At 33.5% G+C, this 19,821-nt stretch overlaps 1 protein-coding gene across 1 annotated transcript; it reads right to left on the reverse strand.

Annotated features, from left to right (window-relative positions):
- Window positions 1–2,862: 2,862 nt before the first annotated feature.
- LOC106754606 (protein trichome birefringence-like 2) lies at window positions 2,863–6,328 on the reverse strand. The gene is made up of 5 exons (XM_014636644.2): window positions 5,335–6,328; window positions 4,827–5,019; window positions 4,549–4,739; window positions 4,191–4,349; window positions 2,863–3,458 (listed from the first exon to the last, which is right to left on the reverse strand). Exons 1-5 carry the CDS (start codon window positions 6,030–6,032, stop codon window positions 3,116–3,118), a joined length of 1,584 nt encoding a protein of 527 aa, XP_014492130.1. The 5' UTR covers window positions 6,033–6,328; the 3' UTR covers window positions 2,863–3,115.
- Window positions 6,329–19,821: the final 13,493 nt, after the last annotated feature.

Genomic DNA, 19,821 nt, shown 5'->3' on the forward strand with positions numbered 1-19,821 from the left:
TATTGTTCTTACCAAGTGAAACTAAATGGAAGCTTTTGTTTTTGTTTTTGCAATAAAGGCCAGACAGAAAAGTTGAGAAAACAAGCTGTGATCTCCTTCACTGTAATATAGGCTTAGCTGTTTCCATCTACTGCACACATTATGAGTGGTTACAGCAGTAATAAATAAATTGCAAAGTTAGATTCTAAAAGGGTGTAGAAAAAAAATTATGCACATTTTGTTTGTTTGCTTAAAGAAGAGGCAAGGTGAAAAAAAGCTTGAGTGGATAGTCTAGCTGCTATTATTGTGTGCATATCTGATAAGGAGATCACTTACCATTTCAGTAAAATGTCCCTTTTATTTGGTAAACCTTTTTTCTATTTTGGTTCCTTATTTCATAAATAATATGCTTAGAGATGCGTGGTGAAAAAGTAACCAAAACGCATATTTTGCAACACATCTCCCAGTGTTAGTTTTCAACTTGATAAAACGCTCAATCAAGCACAAGTCGAGAAAAGTAAGTCAAACCAAGTTCAAAAGGACCCTTCTAATGTCCGTTAAGGCAGAGAGGGAAAGAGAAAGAGAAAGAGAAAGGACTCTTCAACGTAAGTTGAAGCTATTGACTGCAACTTTTATTGACTAATATATAAAAAGAAGATGACTCGAGTGTTTGGTGATAGTGGAATGATTGTTTTAAGAAAGAGGGTTGAAAAAGGCCTCAGAAGATACAAAAGAAGAGCGTATGATAAGGATTAACATAAGGAAGTTAAAAGTGTTTAGCTGAATTGAAGGGTCAGGATTGTAGAGTTTGAGATCTCAAATTGGAAGCAATGAATTTTGAAACGTTGCAAAGTACAAAAGACAAGAAAACAAACACGGTGTGTTGTAGCATAGCTTTGCTGGCATGGCTGGTGAGAAAGAATGAAATTAGTGGATGATTAAGACGATATGTATCATTCAAAGCAAAGTGGGGATACAGAATCACCAAGTGGATTCACTGATCCAATAACGTCCAATAATCAAAAGTCAAGCACCAATGAAAAAAGTAGAGGGTCGGTACCCATGTTTGAAGTTTATTACATTGACACTCATATCCTTCAGTCACACCAATATTTCTCCTTCATCTCTCATTTGTGCCAATTTTACACCATTCTCTTGTTCATCTTGAATTTCCTGGCAGAGTGTATAGTGCAGTATGAAAAGAAAATTTGAAGATTATGGAAAATGGAGAAGGTAAAAGGTTCAACACCACCAAAACTAAGAGTAGGTTAGATTAGCTCTATCTTGATTATAACGAAATTAAGAATAAGTTAGGTAATTGGGTTAAGGTTAAAATAGTCCATGATCAAATAAATGCTTTAACCTATCATTTATATATTTATTTATTTATTTTTAATGGACACTCTACTGTATGTTATCTCTCATCACTTTCTACAATTGCAACTTTTAAATTTAATGGTTTGAAAGCAAAAGTTTGGATAATGAATAGATCATAGCACTTCTGAGTTTCTCAATGATCAGCTATTTAAAGCAATGGTCAGAAACTAACTTCCCCACTAGCCTTCTGTAGAGCCCTTTGGAGAAATAATTCAAACAAATCTATTTGGTATAGGCATGGAGCTTTGTTGGCAAAAATCAATCCATGGCTCTTGAAGAAGCATGGAGGATTGTGTGAGAGGGTCATCACCCTTCACACTCCACCTCTTACAGTTTGCTTATGCTTAGCCATTGGCTTCTCTAATCATTAACAACAAAGGGGTATATATGGAGGAACATAATTCTCTTTGAGTCTCATGAAGCAGAGAAGCATTCTCCATAGGTCAGAGAAGCTTTGGCTACAGCCAAGCAAACCGGCAAGTCACAGAAAGGCAATGGACTCTCTCTCATTAAGGGGTCCTTATGGCTATGTAATTGACTCTATTATAGTCCTTCTTCTTCTTCTACAAGTAGAATGTAATAAACAAAGATGTTCTTTCCTTGAGAAGCTGTAGCTACCAACTTGTGTTGTCCACAACACTCAATTTGCAGATGACTAGAATCCGGCTCTCTTCAGGTTCTGCAGATGAGTAGGTAGGTAATTATAACCTTGTATTCCTCTCCCTTTCCCTAACCTTCTTGTGTGTCTTAGTGTTTATGATTGCTGTGTTGTGTGGCCTTATATGTAATAAAGTAATTTTAGTAGTGCTTTAGCTCCTTAAAAGGGTAGGGTTATCTTCTGCACAAGTTGATTGGTTAGAAAAGCTGCAAAGCCCTCCTATAAAAGTTGTTAAAAGTAAAAAATTACCAAGCCACTTTTGCACTCCACTTTCTGATTTTACTGAGATTAACTCTGTAAAAAACAACATTCACAAGTGCAAATTTTATTTGCTAAAATTAATATGAAGTCAATCACTAGTATTTGAGTGTTTGTTTTTCACCTCAACACACACTTTGCTACCACCCTTTTTCGTTAATGGTTCATGAAATATATTGAGTAAAAAATTGGAAGAACGATATACATTCATCACCATATCCCTTGTATATTTTCTACTAATAATTAGATGTCAGAAGAATACACTGTTTAAAAGAAATGTCATTTTGTCCCATTAATAGAATCTCAAACCCCATTAGGAAATTGGAAGAGAATTTAATTTCATCTATACCTATTAGCCACTGGGAGAGAGCCTTCTTGTTTTAAATAGAATAGCTATTGTATCATAAGTAGAATCCCAAATCCTAAACCATCAGAAAAAAAAAAAAAAAAAATTATCCTTCTACACAAATTTGATCCTGTATTTTCTTCTATAACTGGTGTATCAGAGAGATTCACATAAAACTAAATAAAACATAAAAATTTCGTACCATTCCAAGTATTATGATTTGTGCTTGTAAATACTACATACATGAATACAAAATCCATTTACTTTTTCATCGAAAACGAACACCATAAGAAAGTGTCTCGAACCTCAGAACCATGGGAAGAATTGGCAAGCCAATCCACTATCCTGTTTCCTTCCCTTGCCATCTTGTTCGTTCTTATCAAACTATCACTAAAGGCATGCATTAAAAAAACTCATAGCATACATATGTTGAATACAACTATAACTATGCAAAAAGAATAAGAAACTGGTAGTGGAATGATTATGAGGAAATTTGTTCAGCTTTTCCAAGTTCCTCTTCCATATTTTAAGAGAGAAACATATAGCAGTTCATTCCAAGTATCTGGTACCCCAGGCAAGCACCAATGGCTGCAGTCTTCGAATAGTGCAGTGGAGTTCTGATCCATTGATTTCTTATACTCCTTTCTGTATACTGAAGGATGCCCGTCTTTTCTGTAATCTGTAAGCCTACTTGTATTCATATACACTACTGGGGTTTTCATATGTTGAATGACACTTTCTAGAGCCCTCATTTTTGAAGGATACTTTTGTAAGTAAGTTTCATTAAATATTGGCTCAGTTTCTTTATGGCACTGTCCTCCTGAGTTCCACTGGCCACCCCTGCAGAGTATTACAACTTACTCAAGGTATAACAGATGCATATCAATCTCTAAATTACTAAAATATACCACTGAAGTAACCATCACCTTGGAAAAGTCTTGGTAGCAAGATATGATTGTGGTTAAAACTAATCACAAAAGGCAAGTCTTATTTCCAGTAGCTAATTCAAATGGGAAGGGTTAGTGGTTGGTCTAAATTATAACCAGATTTTCACCCCATCTAGCAGGTAAATTTCAATTTGCTTAACAAAGAACAAAATCCAACCCAGTGGTGCAAAACTGAGGTTTAAGCAATATATTGTAGAGTTAATTGTATTTTGTATCAGTTTACTACTGTGTCAATACTAAAAGCAGGTGCACGCCATGCTGCAAGGAGGAAGTTGTTTAAGTACTAAGCCAATAGCAATGATAAAAACAAAGTAACAATAAGCTAAAGAGGTTTTACCTAATAGGAAAGAAAAAGAAACTAGAGAGTCTAAGGATAATCCAATTTATTGCTTATCAAACAGATCTATCAAATTACCAAATGGTGGCATAATCCAATTTTTCCCACAATGAACTATTTCATGTTCATTATTGCATAGACATAATTGTGGATAGCCAAAAGAATAATGTGACAATCAATATCGATGAGACATGGCCTTGGTAAACAAGTATTTCATAAGTAGCAGATATTTCCAGTTAGAAACAGGATTCCATTGAATTGTGGAAACTACGTAAAAGAGAACAATACCAGAAATGGGTGACTGAGTATCCTCGGAAGAAAACCTGAGTTTGATTGGCATTGATTTTTCTGTCAACCCATTTAGCCCAAGTTGTCAAGGCTCTGGTGTATGCATCCAGAACCTTGAGTCTTGCGTGTACATGGTTTCCTTCCTGATAATAATCTTCGCTGTAGCAGTACCAGATGACACAAAAATGAAAAAAAAAAAAAAAAAGTGCTTATTTGGAGGACATGAAACAAGCAATATGTAACAGAAGATAAATTAAGGAGAAAGGAAGACGAGAATTAAATATTTGATTGATAAACCAATCTCACATTACAAAGTTACAAACATCAGATAATGTGGTGTATAGGAAATTGAACTGACCCTTTTGATGTTTTATCATGGGTCCACCAATGCCCTGTGTTGAAGACTATGATATTAGCATCTTGATACCTGGTCGTAGTCCAGTCCATTAAATCCAGTCTTAATGTCTCAAATGATCCATTTTTGGATTTGAAAGTTGACTCTTGAACAATAAATGGCGAAGCAACAAAGTCCACCGAACAATTGTAATCCTAAAGTACAGCAAAAAGTTATAGTAAGACACAATAACACTGCAAGATTCACAGTAGAGAAATATCGAACAAGAGAAGGAAACTCACCTCAAATCTAAAAGAATAGACACCTTTCTTCTTAAATTCCCTTCTTCCCGAAATTTCAAATACCCTTTTCTTGTTCCTGATGCTTTCACGGAGAATGCATACAAGTGACTCCCACATGTTCCTGTTCAGTGAATCCCCCACAAAAACCAGCCTCTGTCCCCTCAACCTCTCCAGAAAATCGGTTGCATTCAAACTGAGAGGTCACATGATGACATCAATAATTGATCAAATACTAGAACAACAATTGTATCTTTTTTGTGAAGTTAAATACATCTTTTTGCTCTGAATAAAAGTGACTTCAACCACATTCAATTCATGTCCCAAACACTTTTGCATAAAATGTATAATAATGTAAAAGTCTTTGTCCTAATTCATATTGTTTTTTCATCATTGTTACAGTAAATATGAAATATTGATCTATTTTCCTTATCATTACAAGCTACTTTTCTGTTCTAGATTAACACTAACACTTCATATTCGTTACATACAACAATTATTATATCTCTACCTTGGAATGTTGCACCCATACGGCTGCCATCTCCATTTTACATATTCTGCATCCGGCCTCCCATTCAGGTGGCAGTTAAAATCTCTATCTATATGTGGACAAGACCCTAAAGGATAATATGGCTTTGATTCATCTCTTATCCACTTTCCATGAAAAATGTCACATTCCTCATGTAAACCACCCTGCATCTTTTCATTACGAGTGACAGTTACATTCCTTGAACTATTTTTCCCTACCAAATCCCCTTCATGTTTTCCTTTGTTACTACTCTCTGACAACAAATAAGGAGAAAAACTATAATTTTCCAAACCCTTGTAAATCTTTATTTCATCCAACACATGATTCACACCATTTGTTCCATCCAGAACTACAGCACTTCCCTCTTTAATAATCTTCACAGGACTCTTGAACTCATCAGACTTTGAAGTGTTAGAACTGCTGCTCCCAGAGGAAGAAGAGTGGCTAGTGTTGAAAGGCAAGAAGGGACAAGAAGCAAGCGAAGAATTTGCACCAACAGTGTTTAGTTGTGGAACAAAGACTGCAACTTTGGGAACTCTGAGGGATTTACCAAGAATGAAGAGGGACAACAAAACAAGAGAAGCTACAACACCTAAACTGAACCAAGAAAAAAGCCTTCTTCTGTGTGGCAAAAAGGGATCAGAGAAGGCGAGTCTCTTCACAGAGAAAAGAACATGCATGCTGCTCTTGCTACCAAAAATGAAAGCTTGAGTATATCAGAGTGATTTCGGAGGTGTGGAACAAGTGAAGAAAACAATGTGCTTGGAGATTCAGAATTGGGTTGGTGCAGGGTGTGGTGATGTTGTGTGTGTCTCCTTTTGAAAGAAAGTAGAGGAACAACACAGACAAAAACAGAATGAACCTGTTACAATAGGAGTAATAATACTATAATACCATGTTCCAACAAAAAAATCTCTATATACCTTTAAATATTATTCATTTTTCCAATTTAAGTTAATTATAGTAAGTTTATTAATTTTCCCAATATTAATAAGAATATTTTCAGTCTTCTAAAACAAGATGCAAAATTTTGAACTACAAAATACTCTTCCTTCTGTCATCATTAGAAAAAGTGAGTGAATAAAAGAAAAAGAAGCGGTAAGGAAGCTTAACGTTTTGCTCATTTGTTGATCGGCATCCATATAAGACTCCATTGTAAGATCAATGGATTTAACAATTTACTGAATTGATGAAGATGCTGGTGTAGCTTGCTCAAATTTGGTATATATAATGGTGGTGTATTTGAATATGTGTTCCTTTATTTAAAAAAAACACATCTTTAGAAGAAGTATTCAGACAAAAAATCTCAGCTTTGTATGATAATAAGAAAAAAAATTTCGATTGACAATTTAATTTGTGTTTTTTTTCTTTCTATCATTTCTTTGAGAGGTGGACTTTACCTTTCTGTTTTTTAAAGCACACATTTTGATTAATAGGAAATATCAACACCAAAGTAATTGTTAACTAAAGAGAAAATTATATGAAAAAAATAATTTTCATACACTTTGAGATTTAATTCCTCGTTTCATGTGTAATCTAGTTTTTAAATTTGAATTTTTCTTTATTTTCCTTTGAATTAAATTATTATTGGGAAATGACTTATTTTTCTTCTAAAGTTGAGCGTAATAAATAAGTTATCTTCTCTGTTTGAATGATGACTAGTTTTTATAACTAGAATTTTGTAACATGCATTGATATAAATCATATCATTAAAATTTAAAATAAATAAATAAATATATTTAATAATGTAACCAGTTCGACTATGAAAAATTAAGATGTAAATAAGAAAACAAGTTAGGAATATAAGACTTAGAGCTATTAAATTAGTATATTAATATTACTAGCTCCATGATTACACACCACGACACGACAGTAGAATTTAGAGTATGTTTGTTTAAAAAATAAACAAAACCTTCCAGAATTTATGATAAAATGACTTGACTTAAAAGATATACATATGAAAAATTTGTATTATATACTTTCAAACTAAATCATGTTTGAATTTAACTCTTTACACAATAATTTACAGTCAGTCAGGGTAACTATTTTGTATATACTAAATTATTTGATTGAGGTAACTAATATTCCCATCAATTTCAATCTCAATTTGAATAACAATTTTACTCAATTATTTATTGAATAAATAAATATATTCATATTTTACATGCAAACGCACAATTATACATGTAAGTATCACTGTATAAGAAAAGAAAATGGCTAGATCATGTTATTATAAAGTTTATTGTCTCTAAAATTATATCTGTGGATGAAAGGATAGGTAAAAGAAAAGTAATACTTTAAAGATGTGTGAAAGGAGAAAAATTTTAAAATAAAGTAATATTTGTAAAAACAATGTTATAAATAATTAATATTTTAATTTACATATTAAATATAAACTTATTTTATTAAACTTAACTCTAAACGTTACAAATTACATTTTAGCTTTACATGAATGACTGATGAAAAAATTGTAAATGTATAATTACCATCATCAGCTAATGGAAATCATCAACTTTAATAATTCATTGGAACAAAGATTGATTGGGAATAAAAACAAATAGTTTATAGGAATAGTTTTTACATAGTGTCTATCAATGAAGTTTTATTACTATCTCAATTCTTATAATGATTTGAATTGAAATTGAAGGGGAATCAATATTGATCATTATTATTTCCTTGTGACCGAATATATATCAAACTAAATTAATTTATACATTTATGATAATTATATTCAATGAACTTATTTGCACTTTCCATATTTAATTGTTTTTTATGATTAGATTTATGGTCGAAATTTAAAACCTAATAAATAACTTTTTATATACTAATAATTATAATAAATAAATAATAGTAAGTTTATACATTGTATTTTTATATTTATAAATAATTTAATTAAATCACAATGAATAAATATATGGAGAAATAAAATATCCAAAGATTCATATGATTGAAATACATTCTGTTAATAAATTATGAGAATAATATGTGAAATATAAAGAGAGGAGATAGTGTTAAGACATTCTATTATTTTAGCATATTAAAAGTTAAAGGATCAAGTTAGAAATTTTATACCTTCTAAATTAATCTTCTTTTTATATCTTTTTTCAAAATTTGTTTTTCTTCTATCATTTATATTTTAAATGGTTTTCTTTTTTTAATTAAAAATAAATAAATAAAATAGAAAAAGTAACCACTATTTTATTAAGATTAAAACAATATTTTTACTTTTAAGTTTTTATGAAACAATGTAAAAATAATAGTTGAAGTATATGTCAACATTGAATACATAAAGAAAACTTTATTGTCTCTAAATAAAATAAAAATATCTCACATATTTAAACAGTAACATGGATACATCTTTTAAAAACTTGTTACCTTTATAAGTATTTTTTTCAAAAATTAAAATTAAAAAATTGAAGTTAAATTGTAAAATACATTAACTTGAAAAAAAAAGTACATTTAGTTTGTCTCAAATTATATTTTTAGTATATTTTAACAAATGTTTGTGAAAAAGTTTAACAAAAAAAAAATCTATTTTAATATATATATATATATATATATATATATATATATATATTTGTTTGTTTTAATGAAGCATTAACTATTGTTGTTCCAAGTTTATCTTGGAATAAATTATAACAATGTCTTTATTTATAAAACATAAAATAAAGTATTTATTCAGTAAGATTGTTTCAAGAGGTCACATATTTACTGTTATTCTTAAACTGCAATTAGTTTAAGATAAAAAAATTATAATATTAGCATCATAGTTTGTATTCTTAAACATTTATTACTTGGTATAAGTATTTTTCTTATATATTTATATTTTAGTTATTTATTAATTAATTTATGTATTCACCACAAAAGTTGAAATGAATATATATATTTTTTTAATTTGACTGCAAGATGTTTTTATTAATTAATTTATGTATTCAACACAAAAGTTGAAATGAAAGACCTATATATTTTTTTTTTTAATTTGACTGCAAGATGTTTTTATTAAAATGAAAACCTCGATAAAGGAAAAGAAATTGGTAGTGAGGAGATAGGTGAAGCATGCGGTGGTGTACAGATAGATAGATGTAGAGTACCACCGCACTCCACATAGTATGATAACATGACACGTGTATGGTTGATCTCGTCATGCACATCAAAACAAAGTTTTTCTGGAAGGAGTACAGGTGTAGCGAGAAGACATCGTAACTGTTGCAGCTTTAAAGTTGTGCTTGCACAGTGAATAAAGCTAAGGTCTGCGACCACTACCTGCCACATTAATTAGTCACTATATATGTGCTTATTTCATCACACCATAATTCATTCTCACTTTCAAGGAAAGTTTGTTCAACTTAAATCAATATATATTTTTATTTCCTCCTTATATATTGTTACTTAAATTTTAAATATTTTATAAATAATTTTTTCATTAAAATTTTATGAATTATTTTTATTAAACATTTAAAAATCATTTTATTTTTATATATTTTTCTTTTAGTTTTATTATTACTAAAATAAATAATATTGTAAAAACATAGATAATTGTGTTTTATATGTGTTAAAAGTTTAAAGTATAAATAAAATTTCTATAAATTATTTTCATTATCTAAAATCACAATCTTTCTTTAAATTTTTTTTTCTATAGAACTCTTTAGTTTCTATAGAATCTTTATACAAGATTTTCAATTTTATTCGATTAGTTTCTACAAAAGAATGAATTAATTTTTGTTTTTGTCTTAATCTGTATTTTTTGTGCATGGAGATGAATTAAGCTTGCATGTGGGGCTCAAGTCTTCTATAAGACTCTCTACTTATCAGTAGTCCTAACGTTATGTCTTGATCATGTTTTTATTATTCGTACAAATAAATAGAGTTTCTTGTGCTTTTGAAGCTGTTTTAAGACTTCTAGAGTTGTTTAGTCATCTGTCAAGTAAGGGAAGCTAGATGATTTAGTGTGTGTGAGTTAAATATTGCTGATTGAAATAGGCATGTTTAATATGATTGTTGTTTTTGATGAATTAAATGATATGGTTGGTTGAATGCATTGAGTGTTTGGTTTGTGTTTGAATTGTGGTGATTGAGGGAACTGAGGATCTGACCATTTGATCAAATTGACATGCACTTTGACCTTAAAAACTATTTTTTAACTAAGCACTAAGTCAAGAATTTAAATTAATCATTTGAACAAGTACCTAACTCCCCAAATTGTTAAGACAAGTTCGTCTGAGAGAAAGACTAGGATCTTTTATAACATCTTTGGTTTTAAAGTTTAACAAATAATATTAAACGAAGTAGTATTGGGTCAATCAAACACACAGAAGAGTATAAACAAAGAACATATATTACAATGGTCAAAACATTAAAAGACGAAAAAACAACATAGGGAAATACAAAGTATATTAGAAGCGTCTACACAACAAGTCTAATCATAAGCTATGACTAAAGTTACATGGGACGTTAATTAATAAAAGAAATAAAATGAGACAAGATAAGAGGATAACAAGAAGTTCACATAATAAAGCTAAAACTTTGAATTCGCACAAGAAACATTCAAGTATAAATAACAATACATTAAGCATAACAATATACAAAATCTGAAGAATGTTATATGCAAAACATAAGAATTCAATCGTAAGAAGAATACAAAAAGAGTTACACAACTAACATCATTGTAGGAACAAAAGAAAGGTTGCCAAGGAAGAAGCCAAAATCAATTAGTATATTGACACATCCTATGGACTAACGGAAAGTACTAACAAAAGAAAGACGAAAAAGTACTAATCTCCTAAAATTCACAACACAAATAAGGAAACAAGACTTGAGAGAACCGCTAAGAACAAAGGACTTTATAAGACGCATCATTGAACGACTTCTCTAGTTAATAAGTCAATAAAGTGCTTTGTTAAACATCATTTCACGATGATCAAACAAATTCTAGGTATAGCATGAAAAATAGAAGGGTTAAAAATGTTGGAAAACAGGTTGGCTTCTTTATTTCACCAAGAGGGGGGAGGGTGTGAATTGGTGTTGTTTCAAAAACACTTTCTTTTCACAATTTTGCAATCAAAGTATAAAGCTTTTTGAAATTTCTTGAATTGCAAGCAATCAGAATATGTATGCAGCGAAAATTACGTAGTTGACTGCGTAAAGAATAAAGTCGACTGGAATGTAAAAGATAAGGGATAGAGAAATGCAAACACATATTTTGAGTATTCCTCCCTACACCTCACCAACTTCATCCTGCACCTCCTAAATTCTTTTGAATTCCAACTGTATCCCTAAGTCTATTCCTAAGTCTAGTTTTGTCAGTGATCAGAACATATTTTGATTTTCAAAAAATATTGACCCATCCAGTCATAAGCTGCAGACCCTACACTCCTTTTCTTGTTTCTCCTCTTTGTTATCCTTTCTTCCTCTGAGTGGTCTTCCTTTCCCTTCTCTCTCATTTGTTCACTGTGTATTTCGCGTTGGCGTCGTGGTTTGCTCTCTCCCTCTTTTCTTCACTCGTGTTGGTGTCGTGGTTGCAGGTTGTCTTTTTCTCGTACATCAACGTCCATTTTGATTTGTGGTTGATGTAGTATATGTGACGGTAGAAATAATAGAATGCTTGTGCTTGGTTGATTTTCCGTTGCTTGATTTGTGTTGCTTGCCATTATTTTTCGTTGATCGTTCTGGGGTTGGAAGTAGGGAAGATGATGAGTAAACCAAAAATGGAAACTGCACTACGAAGTGCGGATATGGTAACGCCGCAGTTGGATCTGCGACTACTGGCAACCGCATATGGATCTGCGGTTGATTTAGGGGGTGCATGGTTTTAGTTCTATGTTGTCCGCATTACGATTTGCGGCTTTGACGAAACGCCCTACGATATGCGGTAGGGCGAAACGCAATATGATATGCGGCTAAGGCAAGTTTTGTAAAATATGTAAATTTCGCATTATATATTGTGTTGTTTTCCAACAATCTGCATAATTTTTTAATGTAAATATATATCCTTTTGTGTTTAAGTAAACAAAACCTGAGAACAGGAGCATGGAGTCCACTTTTGTGTTTCACATTTTCATTCAACAGAACAATATTCTCATCAAGGGCTTTTATTATGTCCTTCTCAAACTTGTAGATCAATCCTAGACGCTGGACATTGTTGATCAATTCTAGTAAACTTAGTGAATGTATGTCTACCCTGTTGATCATGTGTCGTACCTCCTTCTCCATATCTGTCAATCTTTAATTAATTTTTTTCATCTGTGTTTGAGTTACTATAAGAACAATATTACTATTAAAACAAAGTTAAAAAATTAAAACAAAACTTACTAAGGTCCTTTATGTTGGCTTTTAATTTGCCATTTCCTTTTATCTGCTTTCTTTGTCTTTCAATTTTATAATTTATTAAATTAATAGAGAATTTTTGTATGATCCAACTAGAGAATAGTTGACGCTTAAATTAGGGTCTAACTCTTTCGTCACAATTTTGTGTCATGCTCACTGTAGTGCTAATATTGGGAAATTGCAAATATTTTAGAAGCTAATTTGCCATGATCGAAATCCTTAATGTTATGGCTTGTTTATGAAACTTTAGTTAATTTTAGCAACTATAGAAAAATACAAATTAAAAAATATTAACCGCAAAATATTAAATATTTAAATAAACTAGTAAAAAAAATAAAAAACAAATGAAATTAAAAAACAATTAAAAAAAAGTAAATCAAAACAAAAAGAAAGAGTATACAAAACTACTACGCTAAGCTCTTATTGTACTAATTAATCCATAAAAAAATGCATTTGCAGTTGGTTTCTATACAAAAGTGGAGTCCATATAAAAGCCACAAAATTCTTGATTTAGCATTCCTTCACCGCAATTCCAGGGCATCAATGAGCCGCACTTCTAATTGCGCCTACCGCAGTTCCAACTGCGGCACGAAGTGAATCGCGTTTCCAATTGTGGTGCGATGTGAATAGCAGTTCCAATTGTCTTTACGGTGATGCTTGGCAACCTCGACAACCACTATTCGGTGTGCTCTCAATCACTACACCTCCACTCAACCTTCGTCTTATCCAATTCAGAAACTTAAGATAAACTTTATTATGAATGTAAATCTATAGTCTACAACTTAAAAAGATTTAGTATAAAATCTCACTTCTAGCAATGGACAAATTCCAGCACGAGTGTTGTGAGTGAAAAAAGTGCAAGAACGAGAGGAGGTGCATGTACTGTTAAGGTAAAAGGTTTATACAATGTGCAACATAGTTGGTAGTTAGGAAATCATTATTCCATCATTACTTCTATTTTAATTTTAATCAATGAAGGGTAAATAGGTAAAATGGGAGGTGCAGGATGAGGTTAGGGAGGTGTAGGGAGAATCACTCCATATTTTTATACTGGTTCGGCCAACAATGCCTACATCCAGTGTCCTTCCAACCCAGGAAGCAAATGTACTATAATGGTTGCGGTTTTTACAATAAGGAATTTATAGAAGACCTCCACGTCAAAAGTATAAATCTCCTCTCTAACCCAAAACCAAAATATAGTTGCACAACAAAATCAGACTTGCAGCACGAATCCCCTCTTCTGCAATCTGCAACATCACTTTGAACAATCCTCAAAGTGAACTATCCCCCTGTATCACAATAGGTCCAATTCCATCAATCTTCATAGGATGCCAAGCCTCTAAGAAAATTCTAGCAATCTTCACAAGATGCCAAGCCTACACGATCAATCACAGAAGCACCTTCTTGTGCAGATGTTGATCAGCCAATGAATGCGTAATTGAATCTCCTCTTTGAATCTCTTTCAAGAAAGATCACCATCGTCTTCTTGGAGAATTCTTAGAGTAACATGAAATCTGAAACAGAAATGAAATTGTCAGATCATCAAAAGTCTTAGAACAAACTCGTGTTCAGTCTATTTATAGATTTCTGTTAAATAGTCATATTCTCAGTTGAATGTGCTACTAATTTAGTCGACTGTATTATACAATTATAACAATTTAGTCAAGTTAGTAGCCTATGGTCAACAAATAACAGAATATATTCAATACAGTTGACCAAGTCATCAATGCTCAACTTACTTTTAAAAATATAGTCGTTAGAGTGCAAGAGCATAATAAAATTCCAAATCAAACAACAAATATAGTCGAATATGTGAAACACAATGTCGACTATCACAATGTCAAACACTTTGAAATTCTTTTCTTCTCAAAATAGCACATAACACTGATTCTCAAAATCTGTACAAAGGTTTTAGCATAGTTGAATCCATTAGTGATGTAGTTGACTATACTAGAACTTTGTAGCACAAGAATAAGTTCGTAAAAGTGTTTGTGATTTCTTGCTTTAAAATATGTGCAGTAAAACATATGAAATGATGCATAGCACATAGCACATTAAAGCATATACACATGTTCCAGAAATATATCAATTAATCAACACAAGAACATGTAACATAGTACAAATTGTCAGAACAATCGGTATCGTTCGGAGATAGAGTATAACGTAGCGAAATAAAAGCTTAAGGTAGTGGAAAGCGTGTTCGGTCACTTTTTAAATTAAAATGGTCAGTTTTCAAAAATAAATTTTCTAAGAAAAAATTTATGGAACAGTTGATATGCAAATAAAAGTAAAAAGTGTAGGGAATAGAAAAATCACACAAGTAATTTTTATACTGGTTCGATTCAAAAGAATCTACGTCCAGTCGTTAATCACTATAAAAAGTGATTAACAGTTCCACTAAAAATGAGTTTCACAGATTACAAAAATAGTGAACAAAATCTGATAAATGAACCTTCCTTCGACAAACGAACCGGAAGATGAACACTCTGCCAACTCGAAGAGAACCACCCCGACTATCGACACACGAAATGCGAGCTTCTCCTATTCACGAGACCAGGCAGAGCACCTTGCTAACTCGAAGAGAACCGCCTCGACTATCGACACACGAAATGCAGGCTTCTCCTATTCACGAGACCAAGCAAGGGAACTTGAACTATAGCTTTTGAGAACTTCCTCTGACAAACAGTATTCTGCAAGAGCTTCTATTCAACAACGTTACTTCTTAAGTTCTCAGAAGTCTAATATATAATCAGCCAGTCTGAATATCAAAGGTCAAGTCCCAACTGCCAGTAATAATCGATTATAGTAAGTGATAATCGATTATTTAAGTCCGTTACAGGTTTTTCAAAATATGATAATCGATTATTTGGAGTGATAATCGATTATTCCTGAAAGGCATTAATAGCACTCCTCGACCTCTCGAAGGGTGGAATTGAAGTGTCCACTCCTGCCTGCTGGCACAAATAGGTAATCAGGGACGGATGTCCCAATGGCATCCTGCTGCTCACGGTGTTGGCGCAACTCATAATCTTACTGGTAATAATCTTCCCAGCGTTCACATCCATCTGCCTCAACATACAGTAGATAACCAAGATCCGATGCAAAGTAATGTCGGAAACATAAGAGCATGACTGGATGTTGGCATGTGTAAATGTCATCCAGTATTTGGATAGGGGAGTTAGATCTGCCCTCAGGACGTTCACAGGTGCTCCATTCGGGTTTCTCTGAAAATGCCTCCCAGGGATGCACATCACTCGCTCAATCTCCTCATAATCCTTGACCTCCCTCAGTATAGAAGCATACATACACTGCTCTCCTGGCCACTCAGTCCCCAGAAAAGCGTCGATGGTGTCAGGATCATAGCTGATCAAGTGTCCACGTACATAGCTCATGTACCTCCGTGCAGACACTCCTCCTCTCGGCAAGGCATTGGCATAGAATTCCTTCACCAACTTAATACTGGCTGGTGCTGGATAAGTCGTCAGTCTCTCCTAACCTCGCCTCTCAATCTCCAGACCAAACTCTGGAGCCAAGTCAAGAATGTACATGGGTTTTCTCTCCATTAGCAGTCGCCTCTCCTGGACTATAGCAAAATGTTCCTCATGCTTCCTTGAAAGGAACCTTGAAAAATAAAATCTTCTAGGTCTCTCTGGTTCCTTCCTTTTATTGCCCATTGTCTTAACTCTTTTTGAGGTAGACATTCCTGCATAAATCAATTTCATCCAACAAAATTCACAAAAACATCATTAGAGGTTAGTGCATCATCAAATCATATAATTCTTTGAGGAAAAACAGGGCTCCTCAACACACAAACATTCAAAAATTTCATCATTTAGGCAAAACATCTGCAGACCGCCCAGCATCAAACAAGACCGCCCAGGCGGTTTGCCTTAAATCGCGTCACCACCCAGCGCCAAAACATACCGCTCAACGGTGGCGGCTAGGGTTTTTCAAAATCCTTGCCTTTTTGATCCTAATCTCCACTCTTTTGCTAAAATCATCAATCCAGACCAAAATCATGCAATTCAATCGGTTCAAACAGTTCCTATTCTATCAATTCATGCATAGAAATCAAAAGCCCTAATTTATCATGTTCCTAAGCATGTTTTTCAACAAAACCCAAAATAGAAACCTTAAATCATGAATTTGCATACTTACTTGAGTGAAGATGGTGAATGCTTACAGAAAAATTGCTTAATTGATGATGTATGTCCTCTCCAATGCAAGTCCCTCAACCAAAAACCCCAAACTTTGACAAAGTAATGGTAAAAATTGAATTTTTGGTGAGTGAGTGAATGAGAAAGTGAGGAAATCTCTCTAAAATGCCCTTGAAAGTGAAAGAAGAGTGCTAGGGCTTAGGGAGACTGCTTAAGCGAAATGTAAAGAAGGGTTTCAAAGTGAAAAACTTGAAAAACCGCTCAGCTTTTAAACAAAACCAAGACCATCAGCGCCGCAACCGCTTAGAGGTAAAATGCACCGCTCAGCGGTCTGCGCCTGATTTCACTTCTTCTTATTTTTGCTTTCTTTTGAGTAATCCTTCCTTCTAGCACTTAATTTCATCCTTCAATTTTCAAATATATACCTTTCCCCTCTTAGATGCAATCATTAACATGTAATGCACTTAACATAGGATTAAAAGCAATCAACTGGATTGCCTTCCAGGTAGCGCTTGTTTAACGTCACGAGCCTGACCCAAACCTGTTTAACACTCATCAGTAAGTGCTTATCCTTCCAACACCCTTTAGTAGGTGTACTTACCTTGTATCCTTCAATAGATACATAAAAAATTTAGCATCCCTCAGTAGATGCTACCCAAAAATGTTCACAAGTTCAGTAAATGTACAAAATCAAATACCCTAAAACTACAAATGTTTATACAAAGTGGGATTTCGATAAAATCAATTCATTCCATCCTAGTTGGGATCTTCATCAACCTAACTCATCAGTTGCTTTCTATCCACTCTTTTTATGGCTCTTGTGAATGGTTTCCTGATGTACAACTTGCCATCTTCTCTATTCTTAATAACAAGCCACTTCTTATCCTTGAATCTCACTTGTGCTCCTATTGGAAGTAGTGTATATTCAGTGTGGATAGTGCCTCCTTTATCAACCTCCTCATCTTCAGGTACCTGCAAAACATTACAACTATTAGAATTGGTACCTGTTGTATTGTCCTTTAGTGCAGCTTCTCTTCTTGACTTCTTATGCCTGACCCTCTTTTTAATTCTAGTACTTTTCTCTTTAAAGCCAATATAAAAGAGTACATTCTCTTTGTCTCTCATCATGATCCTCTCATCATGGACACTAATAGACATCTTGGATGTGGCCATAAAAGGTCTTCCAAGAATTACTGGAATTCTTTTTGCATTTTCCATGCTCATGATGATAAAATCAACTAAGAATTCTAACTGCTTCACCTGAACAACTACATTTTCCACCATACCAAATGGTGTTTTAACTGAACCATCCGCCATTGTCACTGTGAGATTAGATGACTTCAATGTTAGCCCTCCAATTTTCTTAAACAAACGCATGGGCATCATGTTAATGTTAGATCCAGAATCTATCATTGCTTCCCCTATATCAACCTCATTGATCTTACATGCCAAATTCAAGCAACCTGGATCTTTTACTTTAAGCGGATAATTCCTTAGAGGTTGAATCTCAAATTCCTGCTCATCATCATCTTCATCTAAATCTATCATATCTCCAAGATAAAATTTCATTCTTGCAGGAATCTGTTTGATAATTGAAGGCATAACAATCATTTGATTATAAATTTCTCTGTTCTGCTCATTATGACTATCTCTTGCTTCCTCTTCTTCTTCTCCTCCACTGTTGTTGCTACTCTCAATGGCTTCACCTTCCTCCTTTTGATCACTGCTTCCAATCTCTACAACTTCCTTGTCAACTCTTCCTTCATCACTTGTCACCACAACTTTGCATTCTTCTTTAGGGTTAACATCAGTATTAGCCCTGAACTGGTTCTTTTTAGTGGTTTCTACTCTTTTTGACAGCTTTCCAATTTGAATTTCTAGTGACCTAACAGTAGCTTGATCACTGGTGCGATTTGAATAATAGACTTTTATGAATTCATCAAATCTTCTACTCATCACATAACTGTTGTGCTTGAGAAACATTACGAAGTTCCTTTGGAAGTTGTGAAAGGATCTTTGTCAATGTATCTAGCTTTTGGGTCTAAAGATGATTTTGAGCTAGCATTGCATCATTTGCAGGTAAGTGCAAAACTCCTCTCTGTTGTGTTGGTGCGCCCCTTTCACTATATGCTTCTTGACCATTAGTTGCCATTCTCTCTATCAAGTCATAGGCTTCATCCTCAGTCTTCTGTTTGATATCACCTCCAGCTGAGGTTTCCAACATCATCTTAGACTGCATATTCAGTCCACCAAGGTAGGCAAGAACAATGGTTGTCTTCTCAAATTCGTGAACTGGTGTTTTTCTGAGTAGTCCTTTGAATCGCTCTCATGCTTGACTTAGAGATTCTTCCATGCCTTGTTTAAATGATGAGATCTCCAGCTTTCCCTGAGTAACTTTAGATTGTGGAAAATATTTGTTGACAAATGTTCTAGCCATAGCTTCCCATGTTGTGAATGTTCCTTCAAGAAAGGAATTGAGCCACGTCTTAGCATTGCCTTCCAATGAGAAAGGAAACAAGCTAAGCCTAACTCTTTCATCTGATACACCTGCCATCTTTACTATGTTGCATATTTCACTAAATGTTGTCAAATGGTCATAAGGATTCTCATTTGACAGGCCATGAAACTGTTTGCTCTACACCAGGTGTATAAGTGCTGGATTCATCACCATGTTGGGCGTTTGATCCGTAGGCATGACTATGCTGCTAAAATGGAAAGGGCCAACCGTATCTGATTGGTCTGCAAGAGTGCGTCTTGGAGGAGTTCTTTCAGCCATCTCCTCTATTATTCTATTTGGTGAAGGTGATAGTAATATGTCAGGTGAAGGAAACAAATCCCTAGATGGGCGTCTGACTCTCCTTCTCCCTCTTGTTTTGCTTAAGCCTTCAAGAAGAGGTTGCGTATTTTTCTTGCTCCTAGTATGTCTCGTCTCTTGTTGCATGCACAAGAAACACAAACCCTAGTAGCACTTTTTTATATTTTATAAAAA

This window comes from Vigna radiata, unplaced genomic scaffold (assembly GCF_000741045.1).
Source record: "Vigna radiata var. radiata cultivar VC1973A unplaced genomic scaffold, Vradiata_ver6 scaffold_322, whole genome shotgun sequence".
Taxonomy (NCBI): domain Eukaryota; kingdom Viridiplantae; phylum Streptophyta; class Magnoliopsida; order Fabales; family Fabaceae; genus Vigna; species Vigna radiata.